Raw genomic sequence first — 23,318 nt, forward strand, 5'->3', positions numbered from 1 at the left:
CCAGGGCTCAGAATTGTTTTTGTAGGAGGGGCAATGGCCAAGGGCAACAAAAAACATATATATATATATATAAAAGTGCACTGAGGTGCCAGTCTCGAATTAGGATCCAAAGCAGTCATCAGATATTGAAGGATAAGTGTCTGGAAACCTCCCTCTTTAAGGAGTTAAAGTCTTAGGAAGGTGGAAATACAGAAGTAGGCAGGGAATTCCAAAGTTTACCAGAGAAATGGATGAATGATTGAGAATACTGGTTAATTCTTGCATTAGAGAGGTGGACAGAATAGGGGTGAGAGAAAGAAGAAAGTCTTGTGCAATGATGCCACAGGAGGATGACTGGGTGCTAGAAAGAATTTGATTGTAGTGTGGGGGACAGATGTGCTGCACCCATCATTTATAGGGAACATCAGATTGTATACTCAATGCAAACAACAAACAGCCATGTACTGATGTATGTTGCTCTGGGGAAAAAAATTAAAATCTTCCTTGGTTTAAGTTGATTTACAATATAACTTGTACAAAGCTGTCTCTGTAGAATCAGGTTGTGAGAAGCAATACAGGATAAAAGGGAAGTATTTCATTTTCCAATGGTTTGAGTGGTGCATCTTTCACCTGCACAACAGTGTTCCATCCTTGATAGCCTACTTCCCCATGCAGGATGAGAGCAGTGTGCAGCAGCTGATTGACGCCTGCATCCAGGATGATGACAAGCTGTACCTGTGTGTCTCCTCGCCCACCATCAAGGACAAGCCGGTGCAGATCCGCCCTTGGAGACTCTCTGATGCAGACTTTGTTCTGGATGCCTCCCTGCCGCTGGACCCTCGCAAGACTGTGTTTGTGGGGGGCGTGCCCAGGCCCCTCAAGGCTGGTGGGTCACAGGGACACCAGAAGGGATGGGATGAGGGTGTGCAAAGGGAAACTGTGAAACTTATAAGGTTGAAGATGCAGGCATTTGTAAATTGTGTTTGGTGACTGAAAAGTGGGAAATAGATGATAAAGGGTTTCATTTCCATATTGCAAGTTCATTTCTTAGCAAAATTATCTAAAGAATGGAAAAATGAAGTTGTAGAACAACAGTCACACAGCCAGGGACATGTTACCCACAGAGTGAGAGAGAGTTCACAGGAAGCATCTTTTTGTGTTCCAGTGTGTATACTTCAGTAACTCCAGCCTTCTCTTGACAGTGGAGTTGGCGATGATCATGGACCGACTGTATGGGGGTGTCTGCTATGCCGGCATTGACACCGACCCGGAGCTGAAGTATCCAAAGGGTGCCGGAAGGGTGGCATTTTCCAATCAGCAGAGCTACATTGCGGCCATCAGCGCCCGCTTCGTCCAGCTGCAGCACGGCGACATTGACAAGCGGGTGAGTTGTGACCGGGTCGAGAGGCAGGGTGAAGGCAGCACTGGTTGGTCTTGCAATGTGCAGTTGTGCCTGCCAGTGTGCTGAAAGGATGCAGCTCTGCATTTCATGGTTTGTTGTCAATTTAGTCATTTAACAATAATTGATCACTTTGAGACTGATGGCTGTGAGAATCTTTTACAAAAAAAATTATGTGGAATGTTTCAATCATGCATTTTTTTACTAAAGTTATTATTTCTATAAATGTGAAGAACAGTGGCTGTCATTTGTGTGCATGTGGTGGTGAAGTTTGTTTGCACATGGTGGTGATGTGTGTGTGTGTGTGTGTGTGTGTGTGTGTGTGTGTGTGTGTGTGTGTGTGTGTTTAATAATAATAATAATAATAATAATAATAATAATAATAATAATAATAAACGGTTTATTATTTGTGTGTGTGTGCATGCATGGTGGTAATGTGTGTGTGTTGCAGGTGGAGGTGAAGCCGTACGTGCTGGACGACCAGATGTGTGACGAGTGTCAGGGTGCCCGCTGCGGGGGGAAGTTTGCTCCCTTCTTCTGTGCCAATGTCACCTGCCTCCAGTACTACTGCGAGCACTGCTGGCAGACCATCCACTCCCGCCCTGGCAGGGAGTTCCACAAGCCACTAGTCAAAGAGGGTGCTGACCGACCCCGCACGGTGCCCTTTAGGTGAGTGCTGCACCACACGGTGGGGGTGAGGTCAGGGTGTGGATGAGAAAGTTGTGTGGTGCGCTTGCTTCATGGTGTGCTGATGATCTTGTGTTGCAGATCTCCGTGGCGGTGGCACCGGGAGCCTGGATGGTGTCTCACCAACAAGTAATGAGAAGACTTTAGGCCCAAAAATAAAGACCCCCTCAGGCCTGCCAACAACTACGGCCATGATAACAGAACCATTAGCAAGAGCACTGCAAGTAACTGGCTGGTGGGAGCAGCCTCCCTCTGTCCCCCACACCCACACTGCACGCTAGACACCTGTAGCCCCAGACTCCATGCCCCACCACCGGCTGGCGGGGCACAGGATGTTGATGACATTGGGCCCGGCCTTCCCCCCCCTCTTGCTGGGTGCCGCTGCTCACTCCTGACGGAAGATGTTCTACTCCTCCCTCTCTAGCTCGGCCTCACATTTGTACTCCTCTGTCCCTGGATGGGGCAAGGCAGGGTGGGGCAGGCATGCGGTTGGGGCTCTATACACATGAACATTCTAAGAGTGAAGAGGCTTGGCTTTTCCTGGCCCACCCCACCCTGCCCTGTCCACACATTGCCCAGGTGGCAACAAAGGGCCGTGTTAATAAGTTTCACTATGAATCTAGTATAGCTTCTGCTTCCCTGCTGTATAAACATGTATAACAATAAGCAGTGCGAGGCAGGTGAGTAGAGCAGAGTAGTGTGTGTGTGCGTGTGGGCGGCCGGGCTGGAGGAGGCTTGTGGGGCAACAATGTGAGGTCCGGCCGCCCTGGAGGTGTAGTTTCTTAGAGCCCACCTAAGCCCCCAGTCCTATTTAGGGTCAGGTGACACATGGGGCAGGGCCAAGCCGGGTCAGTAATTCATAACCAGCAGTAGTGTGTCAGGCTTGTAGAGTATTACTACTACTACTACTACTACTACTACTACTACTACTACTACAACAACAACAACAACTACAACACTATTACTACTACTACCACTACATCTCTCCTACTGTTCTTTCTATTCCTTTTTCCACTTCAACATGCCCAGCAGTGTCTTGCAGGCTGAGGAAGGTTGCTGCAGGTTGTGGCAGGTTTACCATTGAGGGGGCTTCCTTCCCCTGGAGTACTGGATCCTGGGGCATGGCGGGCCAGGCAGGCGGGGCACCATCCCTTGTGTCCACCCCTGAGCACTATGAGCTGCCCCTGTGTTGACCCCTCCCTGCCTGCCCTGGCCTGCCTCCCTCCCACTTTTGCAGCTGTTGGCTACTCTACTCTACTCCACTCTACTCCACTCTAATATACTTGTCTCTCGCCCCTCACACTCCCCCTCCTCTCCCCCCCACCTCCCTGCCCCCACTTCTTAGCGCTGTCTGTCAACTTGCCTCATTTCCTTGTTAAGAGTTCAGAAATTTTATGAGAAATAGCTGTGAGAGAGATAGAGATAGAGCGAGAGAGAGAAAGAGAGGAGTGTTGTAGACGATAAATATAGCCGGGACTGTCGCATTGGTTGGCGCAGAGAGAGTTCAAAGGTGTGGCGGGACTGGTCAGTGCTGGCACAGTCCCTCTGATGGAGCAGCCAGCAGCCCAGGATGTGTGTGATACTGCAAGAGTCTTTTTGCACTAGGATAATTTTGATCCATATAGAATTTGTATTTTTGCGTGTTTGAATTTTGATACTGTCCTTGTTAGTATATCATCATCATGTAGCCTATGCGGGTGTCTCGTGACCAGTTAAATGGTTATAGTTTTTTTGCCTTTTGCTGTTACAAGTACTGTGTAAGAAAACAACCCGCAACTATTTGTGGGCTTTAAAAAAACTTTGTAGCTAAACTAGCGGAGCTGTGACGGTGTCTTTACTACATACAGCTTGAGGTACAGCTTCCCGCCGCCAGGCTAACACACCAGGACCAGCGCGGCCGACTCCCGGGCCCGCCAGCCGCCCGGCCAGGCAGGGAGTAGCGCGTGACAGCCAGCGAGAGAAGGGAAGTGAGTCGGTTAGCCGCAGGTCCACTGGCTTGCCGCGTTCACCCTTTGATCTCTCCATTTTTTTAAGAGTAACCAAAGACACAATTGGCTTAGCGGGAGGCAACATACCCATCCTGGAGCGTGTGACCCCGAGCCCCGTGGGGCCCCGGCTGCCCCGGACCCCGCCGGCGCGCAGGCCCCGTTTGATATAGTTTGGTGACCCGGCCGGCGCTGGGCCCGCTGTACATACGTCATCACACTTCATGCCCATGTGACCACATTGCGTCGCTAGTGAGTGTAGAGGTTCATGTATTTTTATTATGAATATATTAATTTCCCAGATGACATAGACGGTTATATTTTTGTGTTGTCGCTCTTGTTTGTCTCTGCACGGAAACTTTTATATTAGCAGCCGGCGGCCTCAGCCTGTACAGTACACAGCCCGGCTCAACCTTTTCATATTTGTACATACTATTTTTTTACTGAGCGGTCGAGGGAGAGATTGGGCCTGGCCGGGGTGGGGCGTGGCCGGGGCGCGGGGCGGGGCGCGGGCCGGGGCCGCCCGCGCCCTACAACAGCAATAGTGGGCCGGATGGCGTGTCCATTTCTATTTTAGAAAAATGTGAAAACATTAAAAAAATTTTTACACACTTTTTCTAGAGGTTTAACTTGGGACTTTCTGAAAACTTTATATACTATTGCTTGATCACTCAGCCTCGGAGCACCAGCCTGCACCCGGCACCCGGCACCCGCCCGCCGCCCGGCGCTGGGGCAGCAGACAATCACACCTTCCACCCCCACCCCCGCCCCCCAGGGGTGTGCAACGTGCGTGGAGGTGTCTAGTCAGTCCCCACGTCCCGGCCATCCACCCCGCCCCCTGGCCCCACTCCCTCCATCACACCACACCACACATCTCCCTCCCCTCACCCTCTCCCTGCATCCCTCTCCCCCACCGCCCACACACCAGACAGGCGGCGCAGCAGGGAGGCCGTGGCGGGGCGGGCGTGAGGGGCGAGGTGAGGGCAGGCCAGGTCGCTCCAGCCGGAAGATGTGCATTTTTATTTGTAATGTTATTTTCTTATTTATTTAATTACCACTCTAATTTAAAAGTTTTCTTGATTTTAGATATATTTTTGTCATATAATTTTGTATCCTTTGTAATTTAGCACATACTGTATTATTTGTGTGAGTGTGGCTGTCCCTCTTTCTGCCCTCCTTATGTTTGTCTGTAGTTTGTGTTGACCTGCCTTGCCCCGCCCTCTTGCCTCACTCCACTCCACTCCTCGCTTCCTTCCTCTATCCCTCATCATAATAATTACCTGTGATCAGCTTGTGATTTTTTAAGCCCTTAATTTTTCCATGCGAATCATTTCATTATTAAAACGACTCGTATTAATCATCCATTTTCCTTCCTTCTCCCCTCACATTACCTTCCCCGTCCCCGCGTCATCGGTCCCCTCATTCCCCTGTGTTACCTTCCCCTCTCCCCTTCCTTCCTTCCCTCCCCACGGGTCAGGTTGGTGGCTCCGTGTTATGTGCAATTGGCCCCGACGCTCCTGGTGCTGATTTGAGAGTCATTTGGTATTAGTGTGCCGGTGTGGGGCTGAGGCGGGGCGGGGCGGGGCGGGGCGGGAGGAGGGAGGGAGGGAGGGAAGGGAAACTGAATTTGTGGTGTAATTACTGGAGGTGGTGGTGGTGGTGGTGGTAATGGTGGTGGGTATGACTGGTAGTGGTGGTGGTGGTGGTGGTGGTGGTAGTGGATAGTGATGGGTGGGAGTGGTGGAGGTGCAAGGGGTTGGTGAGGAACCTTCGCCCCACCCCACACTCCCCACCCCGCACTCTCCCCTCCCCCTCCCAGCCTCATCCCTCCCCGGCCCCTGTGAGCACACGATGCAGCAGCTTTAACATAACATCTCATAGAGTATGTTATTTCTAGTGTAACGTCCCCATTTTATATATATTTGCAGACTTTTTCTTGCATAATCCTGTTTTTTCTCTCACCGTAGACTCCAGATTTTGTTGTTGGCGTGTGTGCGTGTGTGTGCGTGGTGGTGTCGGAGCCCAGACAGAGGATATGCTATTTTTTAAAAGATATAGATTTTTTAGCGAGTCACTCCAGCAATACCAAATAGCTTACGACAGACTTTGGTAAGTGCGTGCGTGCGTGGCGGGACGAGCGCTGGCCCAGCCCGCGAAACACAGACCGGTGCGTGCGTGCGTGCATCCTGTGTGCGTCTTACGTTGTACTCGCGCCAAGTGTACGCCTCACTCTGTACACACGACGTGTACACAGTTAACTGCACGTGCGTCTTGTGAGTGTCGTACTTCGTATGTGCACCAGCAACGTGTAGTGCGTGGTGTGCGTCGTGCGTCGCGGTGCGTGTCAGCAGGACGGTGGTGGGAAGGTGGGTCGCCTCCGCGTCCTAGTTAACGCCGTGTTGCTCGTTATCACCTCATTTAATATAAGCATAAATAGTGCCTGCCTAGTGACAGTGTTTGGGGTAGGCCGCCCCAGCCCGCCTTGCCGCCCCCGCACCCCAGCGAGGCGGGTAGCGGGCGGGTGGGGCGGGGCAGGGTGGCCTCCCCTCCCCCCCGTCGTTCCCACTATGTGATTGTTGAGGTAGTCATCTTTTATACTTGTTTTTGCTTTTATAGATATTTTTTTAATTTTTCTAATTTATACTTAGTGTTATCTTGTAACCAAAGTTGTTGTGGTGTTTCGTGCGGCCGCGCGCCGGCCACAGTTAACGGTTTGACATCGTTTTTCTGCTTTTTATGATATAGTCGAGATTTTTGCTGATCTCCTTTTTGTACCAGTGTGTAGGGTAGACGGCGAGCAGGCGCGGGGCCCTCCCCGCCCCCGCCACACATTGGACATTTTTATATTACTATCACTCATTTGATAACACATTGCTAGTGACAGCGACAGTTTTATTGTCTGCACTCAAGAAGAAAATTGCTACCAGAGTCCCGGAGCGAGGCAAGGCGCGGCGGGGCGGCCATCGCAGGGTCGCCGCCGTCCGCTCGCTCGCGATGATCAAAATCCTGTGTTTTTCCGTCGCCGAGCAGGAGAGGCCGAGGCACTGTTTGTTGTTAATGATAGAGATGATGTAAATTATTTTTGTTTGGGATTATTTTTGTGCATCGCGGAGCCTAGTGTTAGTGAGGCTGCGAGGCGCCTCCGGCCGCCCATCCGCTCGCCTGTCCTCCGGGGCGGGGCGGGGCGGGGCGGGGCCAGGCTGGGGGGGCGCCGCCCGCGGGACTTGGACTCACTTTTGTTACTTCTCAGCCATGGACACTTTTTGTAACTAAATAGATTTTTATGAGTGTTTGGTGAAGCATTTTCTAATTTTTTGTAAGTACGGAGTAACTGGTGGGCTGGGTGGGGCGGGGTGGTGGGGCCCCCCCCTCCCACCCCACCCCGCCCACACTTAGTCTTAACTTTTGTTGCCCTTATACATTTTTATGTTTTATAAAATAACGTGAAAAAATATTTAAAATATGTTTTTAATGTTGTGTGAACATTTCGTGAATGGGTAGTCAGTCACCAAGATTTTTCTACATTTTCTTACTTTGATACAAGCGCGGGACCGCCGCGCGGCCTTGTGTTGGAGCCTTTTGTACCGAGGGAGGCGCGTGTGACCTGTTCCATGTTCATTTACTCTGTAGCTTACAATAAACCTGTTTACTTACCGCTCACTGTCAATGCCCTTCACAGACACACTCATCCTTACAGAAAATGTTTGTTCCTTTGTTGGTCATGATGACCACCGTGGGATGACTGGGAACATTTCCAAATTGTTGCAGTTGGTTGTCCTCTTAAAGACGTCTATTGTATTAGAAAACATTATTACTTGACCCTAATGTGTTAATGTATTTTCTAGTAAGCCTAGCTAACCTCTGCTAGTGACAACCAACAAAGGAATTAACATTAGAATATTAATTTTTGTTTCTATCCCCAGTGCATTTTTGTAGTTATGATGAGTCTGATTTACATTAGAGGATTGTCAAAAAATTGTGTTCTTTCATATTTATTCAGTTGCTGTACATTAATTAAACTACATTCAGCATTCCCATTTACATCAAATGTAATTGATCCCAGGAACTGCTACACTTGTACTTGAGAAAATGAAATATATACTTGAGAGGTACTGAGGTGTGGGAGAAATGGGAGTCAGCCTGGATGGTGAAAGACTTGCAAGAGCTAGTGGGAGATGCAAGGTAGGGACTGGTGGAATAAGTAAAATAAAAGTTTGGGTCATAGGAGTGCCTTAATTTAAGGCTTTAGTGAACTAAAGAAATATTTACAGCTTCAGGTCATCAACATTTCGGTGTATGAACCAGCAGAGCAGTACCAGTCTCTTGTCTGTCTGCGAGCTGGTGGTGCATTACAAAGCCCCTAAACTCAAAATAAAATGGTCACTGATTCTTACTATGTGAGAAGTGGTAATGCCTTGCAAGTCTAGCTGTATGATCTTCACTATTTGGCTCACAGAATTAATTTCCATTTTAAAGAGATAGTAATTTGAGATTTGGGGAACAAAGCTTCAGATGGAGGTGTCTTGCTCCTCTACATTAATATAAACATTACATACTACAGGATTATATTAAGAGGATGGTCAAGAATAATTTTGGAAAAAAAAAATGTTGAGACCTAATGTAGCTGGTAAAGTTTTCAGAGGTGTACCCAAGAAAATCTGGAATGAACAGATCCAGTGATGTAGGCCTGTGCAGGTAGGCTGTTGGGTGATGGGACCAACACAGCCAAGCATGAGTGAAACTCTTTAAAAAGAAAATGATGATCATGAATGATGCATGATCAATGTATTTAATATCATCATACATATTTGCAATACAAATAAATCCCTGGCCTACTGAGTCATATACACAAGATATACATAGTTAACCAAACATGATATGTCCAATACAAAAGTTTCTGCAAGTTTCTGAGCATGAATGGTTTATTGTCTTATCTTTAAAAAGAACAAATGCACTCTCACACACAAGAATCCTTCCACTTTTTACAGATATTACATTTTACATACAATGTTTTCTGTTAACTCTCAAGTTAGATACAGAATAGTTGTAATAATATTAGTAGTTTGGTTCCCCCAGCAATGGTCATATAGAAGTACTCTCATACTGAGAACTATTGAAAATTGAGAGGTTTATGACAATTCCTTAATCACCATCCAAAGGTGCACAAACCCTATACCTGAATGTGTATCATAGTTAGCATTTGCAGCTGTCCCACTCATCCATTGTAGTCAAAATAGAGTCACAATGGTCATGCTCATCACTGGAATGCTTCCTTTCCTGGTGGGTTATAAGTATACAGCCCACATGAGCTGCTGACACTGGAAACTGGAGCAACAGGCAGCTGGCTCAGACTTAAGATTGCAGTGGAATAGAGGATAGGTACTGTTCTTGCTTTCTGTATCTGTCACTGCCCTTGTATCATGTCTTGACAGCTACGAATACTTGCAATGGAAGAGAATCTACCAAAATGAATAGTGATAAAGACACGGATACTTTTACTGGTTTCCTATGAGCCACACGCCATATTTGTTTCCCCTTTGACAGTCACAACAAGCCTTTCTGACTGTGGACTTTGACCAGGTGAATGCAGCAGCTACCTCAGCTCTTTTGAGAACAGCACAAGTATGAGAACACCTAACATTGGTTTTAGGGCTGATATATGTGCAAACTTGTGCTTCACTATGTGAGGACTGCTGATTGCAGATAGCTCACACAATGGATGTTGTTACCTATTACACTATTTACATGTATTTCAATGTTATATCTTGCAGTTTTGCATCTCATGATAATTTTTTTGTACCAATAGGTGTGAGATGACCAATTGTACTGTATACCAAATACCACCCGCCCAACACACTCACACCCCATCACTGAGGCCCTGTGTCCAAAAGCCAACACATGATCATCTCATGTACACTACTGACAACAGTGATCAGTGCTGGAGGGGAGAATACTCAGTATTTACTGCATGGTACTAATATAGAAATACATCAAACTCATGGGCTGCCAACAAACAACCTACATTCAGCACAATGCATGGGAAACTATTTGCAGAAGTGGCTTCTCATCTCTTCTGTGAAGTGGACACTTAGGTAATCCTGCTCTGCCTCTTTACTTCCTTGGAGCAGGAGCATTGGGAGGGGGGGCAGCCACCCGCTTCTTGAGGGATGGGCGGTCGAAGCTCTGCTTCATTCCACCAGCATTGGCATTAAAGAATTTGTGGTTCATCTGAGAGTCTGCAGCCCAAGGTGAGTCAAAGGAAGTGGTGTCCTGGTCTACAAGATGAGTGTATTTGGTGCGTCCAGACCGCCCAAAGTTTTTTACTTGCATCACCTGTGGATGAGAAAGACATTAGCAACTCCTTGGGACTGACCTGTTTGTGATGAGCACCAAAAGTTAAGTTTTAGCTTCATATTAAAAGTAAGATAGTGGCATTTTAAAGTGAATAGTAGAGCCTGTGCTATGGCAGGATATCCCATGAGTTTCCTGCTCAAGGCTGCTGCAAGGAAATGGATGGTGTCATAAGGGACATCAATATATAAATGTAGAAGTTTGAGCCTAGTGAACCATGATGGTAAAGAGTGGTACCTTAATCAAATGTAGTATGCAGATAACACTGCATTGGTGTCTGGCTCACGTGAGAGACTGAGACAGATGGCAGAGGAGTTTGGAGGTGTACATGAAGGGAGGAAATGAGGTTAAATGGGACTAAGAGTAAATTAATGAAGTGTATGAGAGAGAAAAATGAAGATAGTTTTGAAGAGGCAACTGCTTGAGGCAGGCTGCTCCATGTTAATGTCAGTGGACGGATGCATGCACAGGTGAAGCTTGGAAGGAATGAAGGCATGGGGAGGAATAAACAGTAATTAGTTATAGGCTGCTTGGAATTAATGGAAAGAAAAGATTGTAGTGACAGTGACAGCTTTGTATAGGCTTGAAAACAGAATATATCTGGGACAACACATTGAAGGTGTAGTGACATATTTTGGATCACTACTATCCTTTCCATCATGGTGCACACATATTACCATTATATAAATGTGAAATATATTCTCTTAAAGGTACAGTAAAAAAATGTATTAATTCTGACTGAAGTGGAAAACATTTAACAGACCTGAATGTTTAGTGTAACCTGGTGGAGATGGTGGTGGTGGTGGTGGATATTTGAACACTTGGCTGCTTGGTCTGACCCACCCATCCACCAGTATACTGCCTGACCCTAGTTAGCCCCACACTATAGCCTGGCCCATCCACCTCATCTCTCTCTGGCCTCACCTTTGGCAGAATGGTTTTGTCGAAGTGGTCCTCCAGCGTGGCTCCCGAGAAGTCCCTCTTCAAGACGTCCTCCTCTGTGTCCAGGAAGAAGGAGCCTCGGTGGTAGTACTTCTGCAGGAACTTGTATTTGCCCTTGGTGGCCTTGTTGGTGATCACCTGCCAGTGGAAAGTGGGAGATGAACACCACCTTTAACTTGTACATTCCTTAATGTTCTTCCACTGTATAGGTGTCTCTCCACTTGTACAGTCCTCCATCTTCCTCCATTATGCACCACTCCACTCTCTCACTCCTCCACCTTCTTCCACTTAAAAGTCTTCCACCTTCTTCCACTATACCCCTCCACTTGTACAGTCCTCCACCTTCTTCCACTATACACCTCTCCACTCTCTCATTCCTCCACCTTCCACTAAATACCCCATCACTTCTAAATTCCACCTTCTTCCACTATACACCCCTCCACCTTCACACTTTCTTTTCATAGTACACCTCTTTTCCCACATCACAGGTATGATACATAAAGAAGGAATCAACATTTTTGCAGACAGATTTAACCCTTTTCTGCTATGGTTGTTAACACTTCTCATGTTAACAATGTCACTGTAATAAATTATTTAGATGAACATCGAGAAAAGGGAATGCGAATAACAGTTTATCTTTACCAGGCTAAACAAATATGTATTTTTGAGACTGTGGTATGCAAAAATAGGTGTTTTAAAAGTTGTAGTTGATTATGAGAGAAGCTGATTAGCAGTGAAAGGGTTAACATGATAAATAATGTAGCAATAATGAATGAACTAAAGTCTGGTGCAGTAGAATATTAAGATGTATAATAACAATAAAGAGAGGAAACACCAAAATCAAAACAATGAAAAGTTAAATCAAATCTGAAACCAAGACTGACACTTTCTACACTGGGAATACAATATAGCAACATATGAAGAACAGGGCAAAAAATGCAAGGCTACATTACAAAACTGACACAAAATTCTCAAGGCACTGAGGCACTTAGGAAAATCAAATATGAAACCATGGCTAGCATTTTCTGAATTGGGAATATAATGATGGGGTAATAAATTAAGTGTATGCTACAAACTGATAGAGAACATGAGGAAGAATAAAGCGAGGCAGTACCAGACTACACTACAAACTGGTAGAGAACTTGATAGACAGTAAGGCAAGGCAGACCACAACACAGCTGCCATACCTTGGGGTTGTTGCGGAGCTCCACGCGCCGCTCCTCCTCCCCCATGGTGCGCAGCTTGTCCACCTCCTCCCGCTCCTTCTCTGCTGCCTCACGCTCCTCCTGCGAGTACAGAACACGTAAGAACACACAGCATCACTAATGAACAGAAGTCACTGGAAATTGAAACTAGGTGCTAAGGACACTTCAAAATATTGCATTTGGTCTATCTGCTGCAAAGAAATCATCAGGATGTTATTTTCTATTAATTTCCCTACTCAGTTTTCCCTATTTCCTATTCGATTTATATTTTTTCTCAGTTTCCCCTGTTTCCTATTAAGTTTTCCCTATTTTTCTTAGTTTTCCATTTCTTATTCAGTTTTCCCTATTTCCTATTCAATGTTTCCTATTTTTCTCAGTTTCCCTATTTCCTATTTTCTGTTTCCCCTATTTCCTATTTAATTTCCTCTATTTTTCTCAGCTTCCCTTTATTTCCCTTCACTATCCCAAAACCACACCCCCTCAAGCACCTCCATTAACACTCACCTTGTCCCTCTTAAGGCGCCTCAGCTCCCTCAGTTTCCAGGCCTCATACTCTGCATCATCTGCCTCATCATCCGTGTTAATCGTGTTGAGGGGATCACTCGTGTCTGCCCCTGTTCCCCGACCCGCCCCCGTCGCACCACGGTTCTCCTGCTCAATCATCCGCAGTGTCTCTCGCCTCCGTTCCTCCACACGCTTCCGCCCCTCCACCTCTTGCTGCCAGGTGAAGGGAGCAAGGGTCAGTAGGGTTGGGTGAAGGAAGCAAGGATCATTCAGTAAGGGTGAAGGGAGCAAGGTTCAGTCAGTAAAGGTGAAGGAAGCAAGGGTCAGTACAGGTAAAGGAAGCAAGTCAGTCAGTAAGGGTGAAGGGAGCAGTCAGTAAGGGTGAAGGAAGTTATTTGGGTAAAGTAATGTTACACTAGGGTGGGTTAGGTGAGTCCAGGTTCTTGGCTTATATTTGGTTGGGTTGGGTTAGCTTAAGTTATGCCATAATAGTTTAGGTTAGATTAGAATATATTAATGAACACGATTTATCGCAATTCATCCTGGCGTCCAGTCTTCATGTGGTGCTACACGTCTTACAAGGCTCACCTGCTTAATCTTGAGCTGCTGCTGCTCCTTCTGGTGGATGGTGACACGGTCCTTCTTCCTCACAAACACAGGCTTCAACCGGGGCCCTTCCTCTTCTGAGTCTGTCTCTTCTGAGTATTCTGAGCTTTCCTCCTCAGACGACTCCTCACTGCCCTCCTCCTCCTTTCCCAGGAGCTGTGTTGAGAGCATGAGGCTGCTTAGTGAAGCTAAAGTGGTGCATGTGAATAGATCTGACTACCTAGAAAAGGGAGAATGTCAATAAAAGGAAAATATAAATTTATATGAAGATGAAGGAGATGAAATAATTAAAAAGGCTATTACATGAAAGTATCACTAAAACTTGAGCACAAAATAAATCATGTCATGTTCTGAGATGTGCACTGCCAGTGTCTCCTCTACTCACCTCCTCCTGCTGCTGGACCTTCATCAGTGCCCGCTGGCGCATGTTGAGTCGCCGCAGTGCAAGCTCATCTTCATCCACCTCATCCTCAGACTCACTGTCTGATTCAGCCAGGCGGTGACTTGCTCTCATCTCAGGCATGGCACTGAAGTCCGTCTGTTTCTCCTCCTCCTCCTCCTCCTCCTCCATCTGGTCCTCTTCTTTGGTGTCATCTTCAGCCTCACCCTCGCTCAAGTCCACCACCTCTGCCTGGTGCGTCACCCTCCGCCTTGGGACGTCTGTCTCCATCTCCTCGTCGCTCTCGGCCTGGGCACGCTGTGCCAGCAAACGCCGCAGTCGAGGGTCGGCCATCTCGGCCTCTGTGAGGGACTTGTGGTGTGGTGGGGAAGGAGGTCCACCTCTTTGTGGCCGGGTGAAGTCCTCCTCCTCCTCCTCCTCTTCATCTGATGAGGCTGGTGCATAGTCTGGCCGCTTGCCGCTCACATAACGCTGCACCTTCACTTTCTTCATGGACACCTCACCTGCAGCACACAGTTACATCACACTGAGGATCCCTCAAAAACATATATACATAAAAAACATAATCTATGTATGAAACTCAATATTCCATGCCCCTAACCTAACCCATCCTAAACCAGCTTTCTTAACCTCACGGGCAAGATATCAATTAATTAAACCCAAAAGAGAAATAAAAAGAAAAAATGAAAAAATAATAATAATGGTATATTTTCCTCGTGTCCTGCCCTGCCTTTCATTGTACAGACAGGTGGCACCCACATTCTCCACGACTGCCCAGAAGTGCCACAGTATACCGAGCAAAAAAATGAACAAATCCAGTATTGGGCGTGGAGATTTTTGCAATGCTGTCCACCTGACCTAACCAAAGTGTGAGTGTGGTGACCCTAACGCGAGGCGGTGCAGTGACCTATCTGTGAGTAGGGATTCATATTGGCTCCGTGACAAATATTATACAGGGGTGCGTGGCCAGTAGGGCACTGCCTAGCCTGCAGCACAGGGCTGGTGCAGCTGTGAACCCTAAGCCACCACCACCACCACCACCACACACTCACCCTTGTCATTCATCACAGGCACGGCCCCCGCTGTGCTCTGGATCCCCATGGGCTGAGCAGCCCCCGGGGGAGCTGTCCAGGACGAGTTATCCATGGCTGCGGTGACAGGTGGGAGGTGCAGAGGTGTCACGACAACAGCCCCAGGTAACACTGACGACACAACCTGGCCTTGTGTTTGTTTACGTCTGATGGCCGCGCTGTGTTGCTGCTGCTGCTGCTGCTGCCGCCGCCTCGCTTATACTACGGAAATATTACGTACATAAATAGAAATATATTATATCAGCTAACACCAGATTAAACTCCTGCTTTACAATAATAACTATCTCCATCAAAGTATATTTGCTTATTTTACTGAAAATAAAATACACCATATAGACAGCTGTGGTCTATCAAACTATGGAAAATAAGATAAAACATAATTTGAAATATTACTTATATACTATATTAACTTAGAGATACGTATAATACAGTGTTTTACCCATATAAATAAATACATCCATGGTCCCTAGAGATGCAAGATGGCCACTCTCTTGTTTTGAAGACGTTTAGTGCACGACTGTGGCTGGTGCATGGCTAACATCCTCGTGACCCCGGACAGAAGCTGAGGCACACAATTTCCAGGAGGCGAGGTGTGGGGCGTGGTTGGCAGGTGTGTCCCGCCTGAGAGGGGAGTGTGGCGGTGACTTCTTGTACTGAGCTCGCCCTTATCAAGCCCCACAGGTAAGGCGTCCAGGTCAGGCGAGTGTGGCCCTGCGTGTGTCTCACTAGAATATGACCTCCCAAACCTAACCTAACGAGAAGCTACGCCACCTCGATCCTCCTAACATAACTTTATGGGGCCCTCAACCCCCCTAACCAAATCTAACGTAACCTGACCGAACCTGACTGTGAGCTAGACCCCTTCAATCCCCCCTCCCTAACTTACTCTGTCAAAGAGGACTGCAGCACACGTTTCACATGCCCAGCACCTCATTGTCAAGCTGCTCCTTGAGTCATGCAGTGTGTGTTTAGCAGTGTGTCTCAGCTCCAGGGAAGGACTGAGCACAGATGTGAAAATCACAGTAGGTTGTTCATGTCCATCAGTTTCTGTGAGGCATCAGCAGGTGTGTTGTGGTGGTGTGGTGTTGAGCAGCCTCTCCCATGACAGGTGATGAAGGTGCGGGTGAAGGGGTGGACCGGTGTGGCCACTTGGCGATGGGTGGCCAACGACGACAGCTGTGGGATCTGCCGCATGCCCTTTGACGGCTGCTGCTCGGACTGCCGGCTGCCGGGGGATGACTGCCCGCTGGTGTGGGGCCAGTGCTCCCACTGCTTTCACATCCACTGCATCATGAAGTGGCTTCAGTCCCAGCAGCTCCACCAGCAGTGCCCCATGTGCCGCCAGGAGTGGAAGTTCAAGGAGTAGCCAGCGCCATCATCACTCCGGGCTTGGTGGGACGGTATGTGTGCACCAGCAAGTCGTAAAAAGAGGGAAGATTTTCATTATGTTTCCTTGAAGTGTATGTAATGCATTGTAAAGAAAAGAAATGCTATTCTAAGACTCATTATAAGCAAACACACAAGATTGTATGTAGGTATTTTTTATGGAATACAAAACACACACACATACACATGCATAAGCAAACTAATGTTTATTTTCTTTGAAGGTAAGCTGTTGTGGTGATCAATACATAGACTATAGAGTGAGTGAGTGAATGAAGTGTACACAGCAATGGGCCACTCGCAGCGATCACGGTCACGGTCACGGTCACCGGTCAGCCACAGGAAGCGGTCACAAAAGACCAAGCATAAGAAGAAAAAGAAAAGGAGACACAAATACGACAGAAGAAGGTCAAGATCAAAATCTAGTTCGAGGTCAAGGTCTAGAACAAGGTCAAGTTCAAGGTCAGACTCAGAGAGGAACACCAGTGCAGCAGTGGGAGCAACACAGGGCAGGGAGAGCAGGAAGACCCAGAGCTCCCCACACTTCTCAGGGAGTAATGAAGTGGGGTCCTCTGCTCCCTCCCACCATGCCACAGTGTCCTCAGGGGCCACGGCTGGCTCAGACTCCGAGGATGAGCTCATGTTTGAGTGGGAGGCTCACCGGCGGGAGCTGGACTTACTCTTCTGTGGGTTGGGGCCAGAGGACCCCATGGTGCGGGGCAGCGAGCAGTATCAAGATTTCTGGGCATTCCTCAAGAAGTACCACGGCCTTCACAAGCAACGCAAGATTAGGGAGATGTGTGGGGCAGGCCGGGGCACTGGGATGGGGCAGGGCACCAGTGCTAAGTTTGGCCTCCCACTTGCCTTCCACAAGAGACACAACATCAATTTCAGCCTGAGTGGAGCCAGCATTGAGGAGATGAAGCGCCGCCTTCCCCCGCAGGATCTGGAGGAAGTTGGGAAGGGACGGCAGCGGCTGTCCCAGCGGCGGCTGGAGGAGGCCCGCCTGGTCATGCTGCTCTACCTGGACTTCACTCAGCGGCAGAGGTTTGAGCGGCTGCGGCAGCTGAGGCAGACCCAGGCAGAGCTGCCCATTGCTGCCCGCCGGGAGGAGCTGCTGCAGGAGGTGGAGGAGCACGGCGTGGTGATAGTGGCAGGTGACACTGGCTGCGGCAAGTCCACCCAGGTGCCGCGTTACCTGCTGGATGCTGGCTACACCAATGTGGCTGTGACACAGCCACGGCGCCTGGCCTGTGTGGCTCTGGCTCGCCGTGTGGCATACGAAACCCTGGACTTGTATGGCTCTGGTGTCGGATACCAGGTGAGGTTTGAGAAGACCCGCACGTCCCACACCCGCCTGGTGTTCCTAACTGAGGGGCTGCTGCTGCGGCAGGTGTGTGTGGACCCACTGCTGCTCCAGTACCAGGTGATCATCCTGGATGAGGTGCATGAGCGGCATCTGGACACAGACTTCCTGCTGGGGGTGGTGAAGGTGCTGCAGGTGCGGCGGCCTGAGGTGCGGGTGCTGCTCATGAGTGCCACTGTCAACCTGGACCTATTCACCAGCTACTTTCCCGGTGCCCCAGTGGTGCAGGTGCCCGGCCGCCTACACCCCATCACCCTCAAGTACCTTCCCCCACCCCCCATTGAGAAGTCCAAGAATGATCGCATGGACCCTGGGCCTTATGTGCGCCTGCTGCAGCTCATTGACCAGCAGTACCCGGCTGATGAGCGTGGGGACCTGCTGGTGTTCCTGAGCGGCGCCAAGGAGATTGGCACCGTGGTGGAGGCAGCACAGGAGTACTCACGGCACAGCGGGCGATGGGTGGTGCTGCCACTGCACAGCACACTTTCAGCAGCCCAGCAGGAGCGGGTGTTCCACGTGGCTCCTGAGGGTGTGCGGAAGTGCATCGTCTCCACGAATATCGCTGAGACATCGGTGACCATTGATGGCGTGCGCTTTGTGGCTGACTCTGGGAAAGTGAAGGAGATGACACACCAGGCCAGGGGCAAGATGCGGCGTCTCAAGGAGTGCTGGGTGAGCCAGGCCTCGGCAGAGCAGCGCAAGGGTCGGGCAGGGCGTACGGGGCCCGGCACCTGCTTCCGCCTGTACTCCCCTCAAGACTACGAGTCCTTTCCCCGTTACAGTCCCCCAGAGGTGCAGCGCGTGCCGCTGGACTCTGTGGTGCTGCGTATGACTTCCATGGGTCTGCCAGACCCGCGTCTCTTCCCCTTCATTGAGCCACCCCCGCAGGAAGCCTTGGAGCACGCCCTGTCCTCCCTCCAGGCCCAGGATGCCATAGACATGGACAACAAGCTGACCACTCTGGGGCAGCTGCTGGCACAGCTGCCCCTGGAGGTTGGCCTGGGCAAGATGCTCATCATGGGTGCACTCTTCCATCAGGTGAGTCCTGTGTGCTTCACTCTCATCAACACTGTCACCTGCTCTCCTCTCTTGCAATTTGATATACTTTGCTGCATCATTTAACTGATAATTTCTTCATTGAATTTTACATTCCTTGACAGTCATTATGCTTTCTTTACTTGTAGCTTTGAATGTTAGTGTTGGTTAAGAATTTCTACAAAAATCCTCTAGCAGGGAACTCATCATGCCATTGTGTTCCTGTCTTCCCAGATGGAGCCAGTGCTGTCCCTGGCAGCAGCCATGAGTGTGCAGAGTCCCTTCAAGCCACATGCCCGCCGGGACCCACAGTGCCAGGCTGCCCTCAAGGAGCTGGAGAATGACCATGGGGACCCCTTCACCCTGTTGGCTGCCTACAGGTTTGTCCTTCTTCATCACCTGATCTCTTGTGTTTGTGTTATCTTTCCTCAGGGGCTGTGCTGTTCTGTTGATCATATACACTGGCTGCTAAATGTGTGAGTTCATTGCCCTTGCTGCTGTGATGGGTGCCGTGTGTGATGTGTTTTGTTGGTTGCTTTGTGGATGCAGTCTGTGAGAATGTCAAGTGTGGTGTTGGCAGTGGCCATTTGGTAATTTAATCACGCAAGTTTGCTTCCAAGGCCTGGAGGATCATATATTTCATCAACTGTAAGGTCTTCATGATAATGTTTGCAATTTTTATTGTAAACAATTTGATATGTTTTTTGTAAGGCAAGTGCTGCCAAAGAATAACTGGAAACTTTTTAATACATATTATTTGAGAATCTTTTCACATGTATAAGTCTTCTGCTTTACAATTTCTTTGAAATACATTTCATTTAGTTTAAAAAAAAATATGTTTCAGCTGGCAAGTATTTTGGAAAAGTATTATGTATGAAATTTCTTTGTTTATTAAATTATGCAGAAGTGAGACTGTCACCAGGAATGTGAAGTTTATGGAATTTAATGTCTCAAATTTTATGGTGAAAATTAGCAATTGTTCCTTTGATTTTTGTCTGGGAATTGACTCACACACAAATAGTAACCTGACCAATGGTGGGGTCAGTTTTGTGTGTGGTGTGGCAGCCGTTCACAAGACTGTTGTATTGCAGGGAGTGGCTGGGAGTGAAGGAGACGGGCTCACAGGACTCCCGGCGGTGGTGTCGGCGGATGGGGCTGGAGGAGCACCACTTCTATGACATAACTAAACTCAGACATCAGTTCTCCCAGCTGCTGCAGGATTCTGGGCTGCAGAGGGTGGCTGGCGCACCCCGGTCCACACTCACCAGCGCCGAGCGAGCCCAGAGGCACGGCCAGTTGCAGCAACTGCGGGAGTTGCGGCGTGAGTTACACCAGGAGGACCGGCGGCCCACCCGGGTGCTGCGAGTGGGAGAGGGGGAGGGTGAAGACTGGGAGTTGGAAGGGGAGGGTCAAGGGACAACAGACATTAAGGATGTTGACTTCAGGATCACCAATGACCCAAGGCGCCTGCGGGAGATCCTCCGCGGCTCCACACTGCGCGGGCAGGACCAGACCATGCTGAAGGTGATCCTGTGCTGTGGCCTCTACCCTGGTATGGCCATTGCCGATGAACACAACAACTACAAGGCTGGTTCAGAGCAACTCTTCCACACTCCGGAGCGGCCCTTCACTGTGCTGCATCCTGGGGGTGTGCTGGCTGCCCACCCAGAGGTGCTGCAGCTGTCTGACTCCAGCATTGTGGAGGCACCTGGGTTTGGCCGTCATCCAGCTGCCACTGGCCAACAGCTGCTGGCCTTTGGTTCTGTCCTGGAGACCCACAAGGCCTTCCTGGTAGACACAGTGCGTGTGCCAGCAGCCCAGACTCTCCTCTTGTTTTGTCACAGTCTGGACACTAATGCAGACATCTCTACTGTGGTTTGTGATTCCTTCATTGAGTTAAGGTTCCCAGAGCCTTCAAGTGCCCAGAACCTGCTGGTGCGGGCGGTCCATCTCCGTAAGCAATGGCACCGCCTCCTCCACTTACGCACCTCCAAGAACCCAGAGGATGAGGGCGTGGTGGAGGCTGCTGCCCTGGAGAGGGACCTCTCGGCTGGCCTGGTGGACTATTTCCAGAGTGAGGCTGTGTACTCCCAGCGACGTCTCCTGGCTGCAGATGTGAAGGTGCTACATGCTGGCCCTGGTCCTGGGGACTGTGTCCTGTCCACAAATCCTTTCACCCCACCTCCTGGGGAGGCCTGTCTCCCAAACCCCACCAAGGGAGGGGTGGATCTCACTCCTTACCTTGCATACAACAGTCTGCTGGATCTGCAGTGTACCACCACCACAATCAACTCCTATGACACTGTGTGTCCATACTGTGACCAGGACCTGCACTTGACAACACTTGACCGTCTGGCTCACTTGTGGCAGTGCCTGACAGCTTGTGCCCGGCCACCACCACAAGCTGCCTCTCAGGGTGGGGAGGGATATGATCTAACCAGGAAGAGGTACCAGTGTGAGACTTGTGGAGAGACTCTTTGGCTCACTCTGAAAGAAATTTTTATCCACAGAAAGTCCCACATTTCAGACTCATCCTGCCAGTAACTGCCTCTCCTCCCTGTGTCACAAGTCGTCAGAGGAGGAGGGGCATGTGTGCCATTGGCCTCATCTGGATTACACCACCTGTGGGAAAGAAGGACATGGGGGGTGAGATGCAGCACTAAGGCAAGGCATATGGTAGGAGTTGTGTGAGAACTCTAGAGGGCTTGAGTGGAGATGAGATAAAAACAGGTGTTTCTATAATGAAAAGCAGGACTTGTTTGATGTCTAATGCCTAGAACGTGGGTGTGGTCAGAGCTAAAATCAAGACAGTTTTTATCTCTGTCTGTCCCTGTGATGCCTCCTTCCCTCTGAGGATGTACCAAGAGAGTGGCTGTGGAAGAAGAGCCTCCACCTGTCCCTATCCAAACACTTCCCCCTAGCTTATTCAAGGCTTTCATCTCTGTTACCATCTTTTTTTCATGAATTGACTCCTTTATTCTGTCCTTCCTTACCTTCTAGGTCCCTTTCCTCTCCCTGCAGGAGCTCGGGCTTCACTTGCATACACTTTCCTTCATGAAGTCTTTATTCTTCACCCTCTGTGTATTTTTTTGGCCATTCCACCACTCTGAACTTCCCTCACTTTGCACGTCTCCATACATTGTTCAGACACACTTGCATTGTTCTCATCATCTTATCTTCACATGTCCCTTCTGATAACTCATCTATAGGAGCTCTTGACTGCTGCACCCTATTCTGTGTCCAAATCTTTAATTCAGATCCCAACATTGGAGAGAAATACCACTGTTACTTAAATCTCTCTTATCTCCATTCCCTGGGACTCATCCATTCAGCCTATGATTCTTTCCCTTTATTCTGTGACACACTTATGGTCATTTTTATGAGAAATCAGAAATTTAGTGAATGTAGTTCTTGTAGTATATCACAATAAATATTTTCTCATGAATAAGGATGTAAGTCAGTACATACCAGAAGAGTAGATGTTTTTACTTGACAGCCAATACCAAACAAAAATGCTTCACACCAGTGAATGCAGTATTTGTGTTTCATGAGTGCATTGGGTCATGGTGAGGGTCAGGAGCAGTGTGACAAGCACCTGCCAAGTGGCATACACAACACACAGGGAAGGTACATGCTTGGCTTGCTGAGACACAAACACACCTTGCCTGTCACCTGATGTGCCTCGACCTGTCTCCTGGCAGCTCAGGAAGCCCTGCTGCTCAGTAAGGGGGTTCAGGATCAACTGCTGCACTGAAGTAACAAGTGTGGTACTGTTGGTGGCTGTCAAAGGTGTACTGAATAATTCATACCTGTATAATTTGCATATAAATGTCATCAATACATTTATTGATCTGTTTATTGAATTATTTATTTACCTAATTATTATTATTATTATTATCATTATTATTATTATTATTATGATGATGATGATGATAGAGTTTTGTGGTAATTATTTCCTTTGAACAATCCTCAACAGAGCCGTTTCTTGTTATATGCTATACGAACTTCGCTGCTGCGTAGGGATCCCGAGGCCACCAGGTGCCCATAAGCTGCTATTATTATTATTATTATTATTATTATTATTATTATTATTATTATTAAAACGTGTGTTTAGTATCGCCAGATCCACTGAAATTATGATTCAGCTATTTTATTAATTTTGCTATTTTTTCCTGAAATTTGAATCAGAAGAATGCTTCCTGCACCTGCATACGTGTGATGCTGAGGCTGTACGCAGCGTCACCGTGTCCGGCTCAGGCCGGTCTGCCATCAGTAAGTGGCGATAGAGGAGAGACAGTGATGTAGCGTCTAAAAGGATATATCTTTCTGGTGCCGAGAAAAGAAAAAAAGAAGAAACCTGAAGAAGATACACGCTCACAGAGCAA

The 23,318-nt window shown here is 48.4% G+C and overlaps 3 protein-coding genes across 12 annotated transcripts in view; 2 read left to right on the forward strand and 1 right to left on the reverse strand.

Moving 5' to 3' along the window:
• Nucleotides 1–7,704, forward strand: part of LOC135105173 (cytoplasmic polyadenylation element-binding protein 2-like) — a 121,373-nt gene extending 113,669 nt beyond the window's left edge. For all 10 annotated transcript variants that reach the window (XM_064013239.1, XM_064013244.1, XM_064013240.1 and 7 more), the window contains 4 exons: nucleotides 655–865; nucleotides 1,182–1,363; nucleotides 1,830–2,047; nucleotides 2,147–7,704. In XM_064013239.1, coding sequence (XP_063869309.1) covers nucleotides 655–865; nucleotides 1,182–1,363; nucleotides 1,830–2,047; nucleotides 2,147–2,198 — 663 coding nt within the window. In that variant the 3' untranslated portion in view covers nucleotides 2,199–7,704. The remainder of the gene's footprint in view (nucleotides 1–654; nucleotides 866–1,181; nucleotides 1,364–1,829; nucleotides 2,048–2,146) is intronic.
• Nucleotides 7,705–8,026: 322 nt separating this feature from the next.
• Nucleotides 8,027–15,339, reverse strand: LOC135105174 (microfibrillar-associated protein 1-like). Its single transcript, XM_064013249.1, has 7 exons — nucleotides 15,111–15,339; nucleotides 14,044–14,561; nucleotides 13,641–13,814; nucleotides 13,053–13,265; nucleotides 12,531–12,629; nucleotides 11,326–11,481; nucleotides 8,027–10,383 (listed from the first exon to the last, which is right to left on the reverse strand). Exons 1-7 carry the CDS (start codon nucleotides 15,202–15,204, stop codon nucleotides 10,162–10,164), a joined length of 1,476 nt encoding a protein of 491 aa, XP_063869319.1. The 5' UTR covers nucleotides 15,205–15,339; the 3' UTR covers nucleotides 8,027–10,161.
• Nucleotides 15,340–15,602: 263 nt separating this feature from the next.
• LOC135105172 (probable ATP-dependent RNA helicase DHX34) lies at nucleotides 15,603–22,791 on the forward strand. Its single transcript, XM_064013238.1, has 5 exons — nucleotides 15,603–15,830; nucleotides 16,258–16,549; nucleotides 16,757–18,936; nucleotides 19,168–19,313; nucleotides 20,025–22,791. Exons 3-5 carry the CDS (start codon nucleotides 16,822–16,824, stop codon nucleotides 21,475–21,477), a joined length of 3,714 nt encoding a protein of 1,237 aa, XP_063869308.1. The 5' UTR covers nucleotides 15,603–15,830; nucleotides 16,258–16,549; nucleotides 16,757–16,821; the 3' UTR covers nucleotides 21,478–22,791.
• Nucleotides 22,792–23,318: the final 527 nt, after the last annotated feature.

This window comes from Scylla paramamosain, chromosome 11, assembly GCF_035594125.1.
Source record: "Scylla paramamosain isolate STU-SP2022 chromosome 11, ASM3559412v1, whole genome shotgun sequence".
Classification (NCBI taxonomy): domain Eukaryota; kingdom Metazoa; phylum Arthropoda; class Malacostraca; order Decapoda; family Portunidae; genus Scylla; species Scylla paramamosain.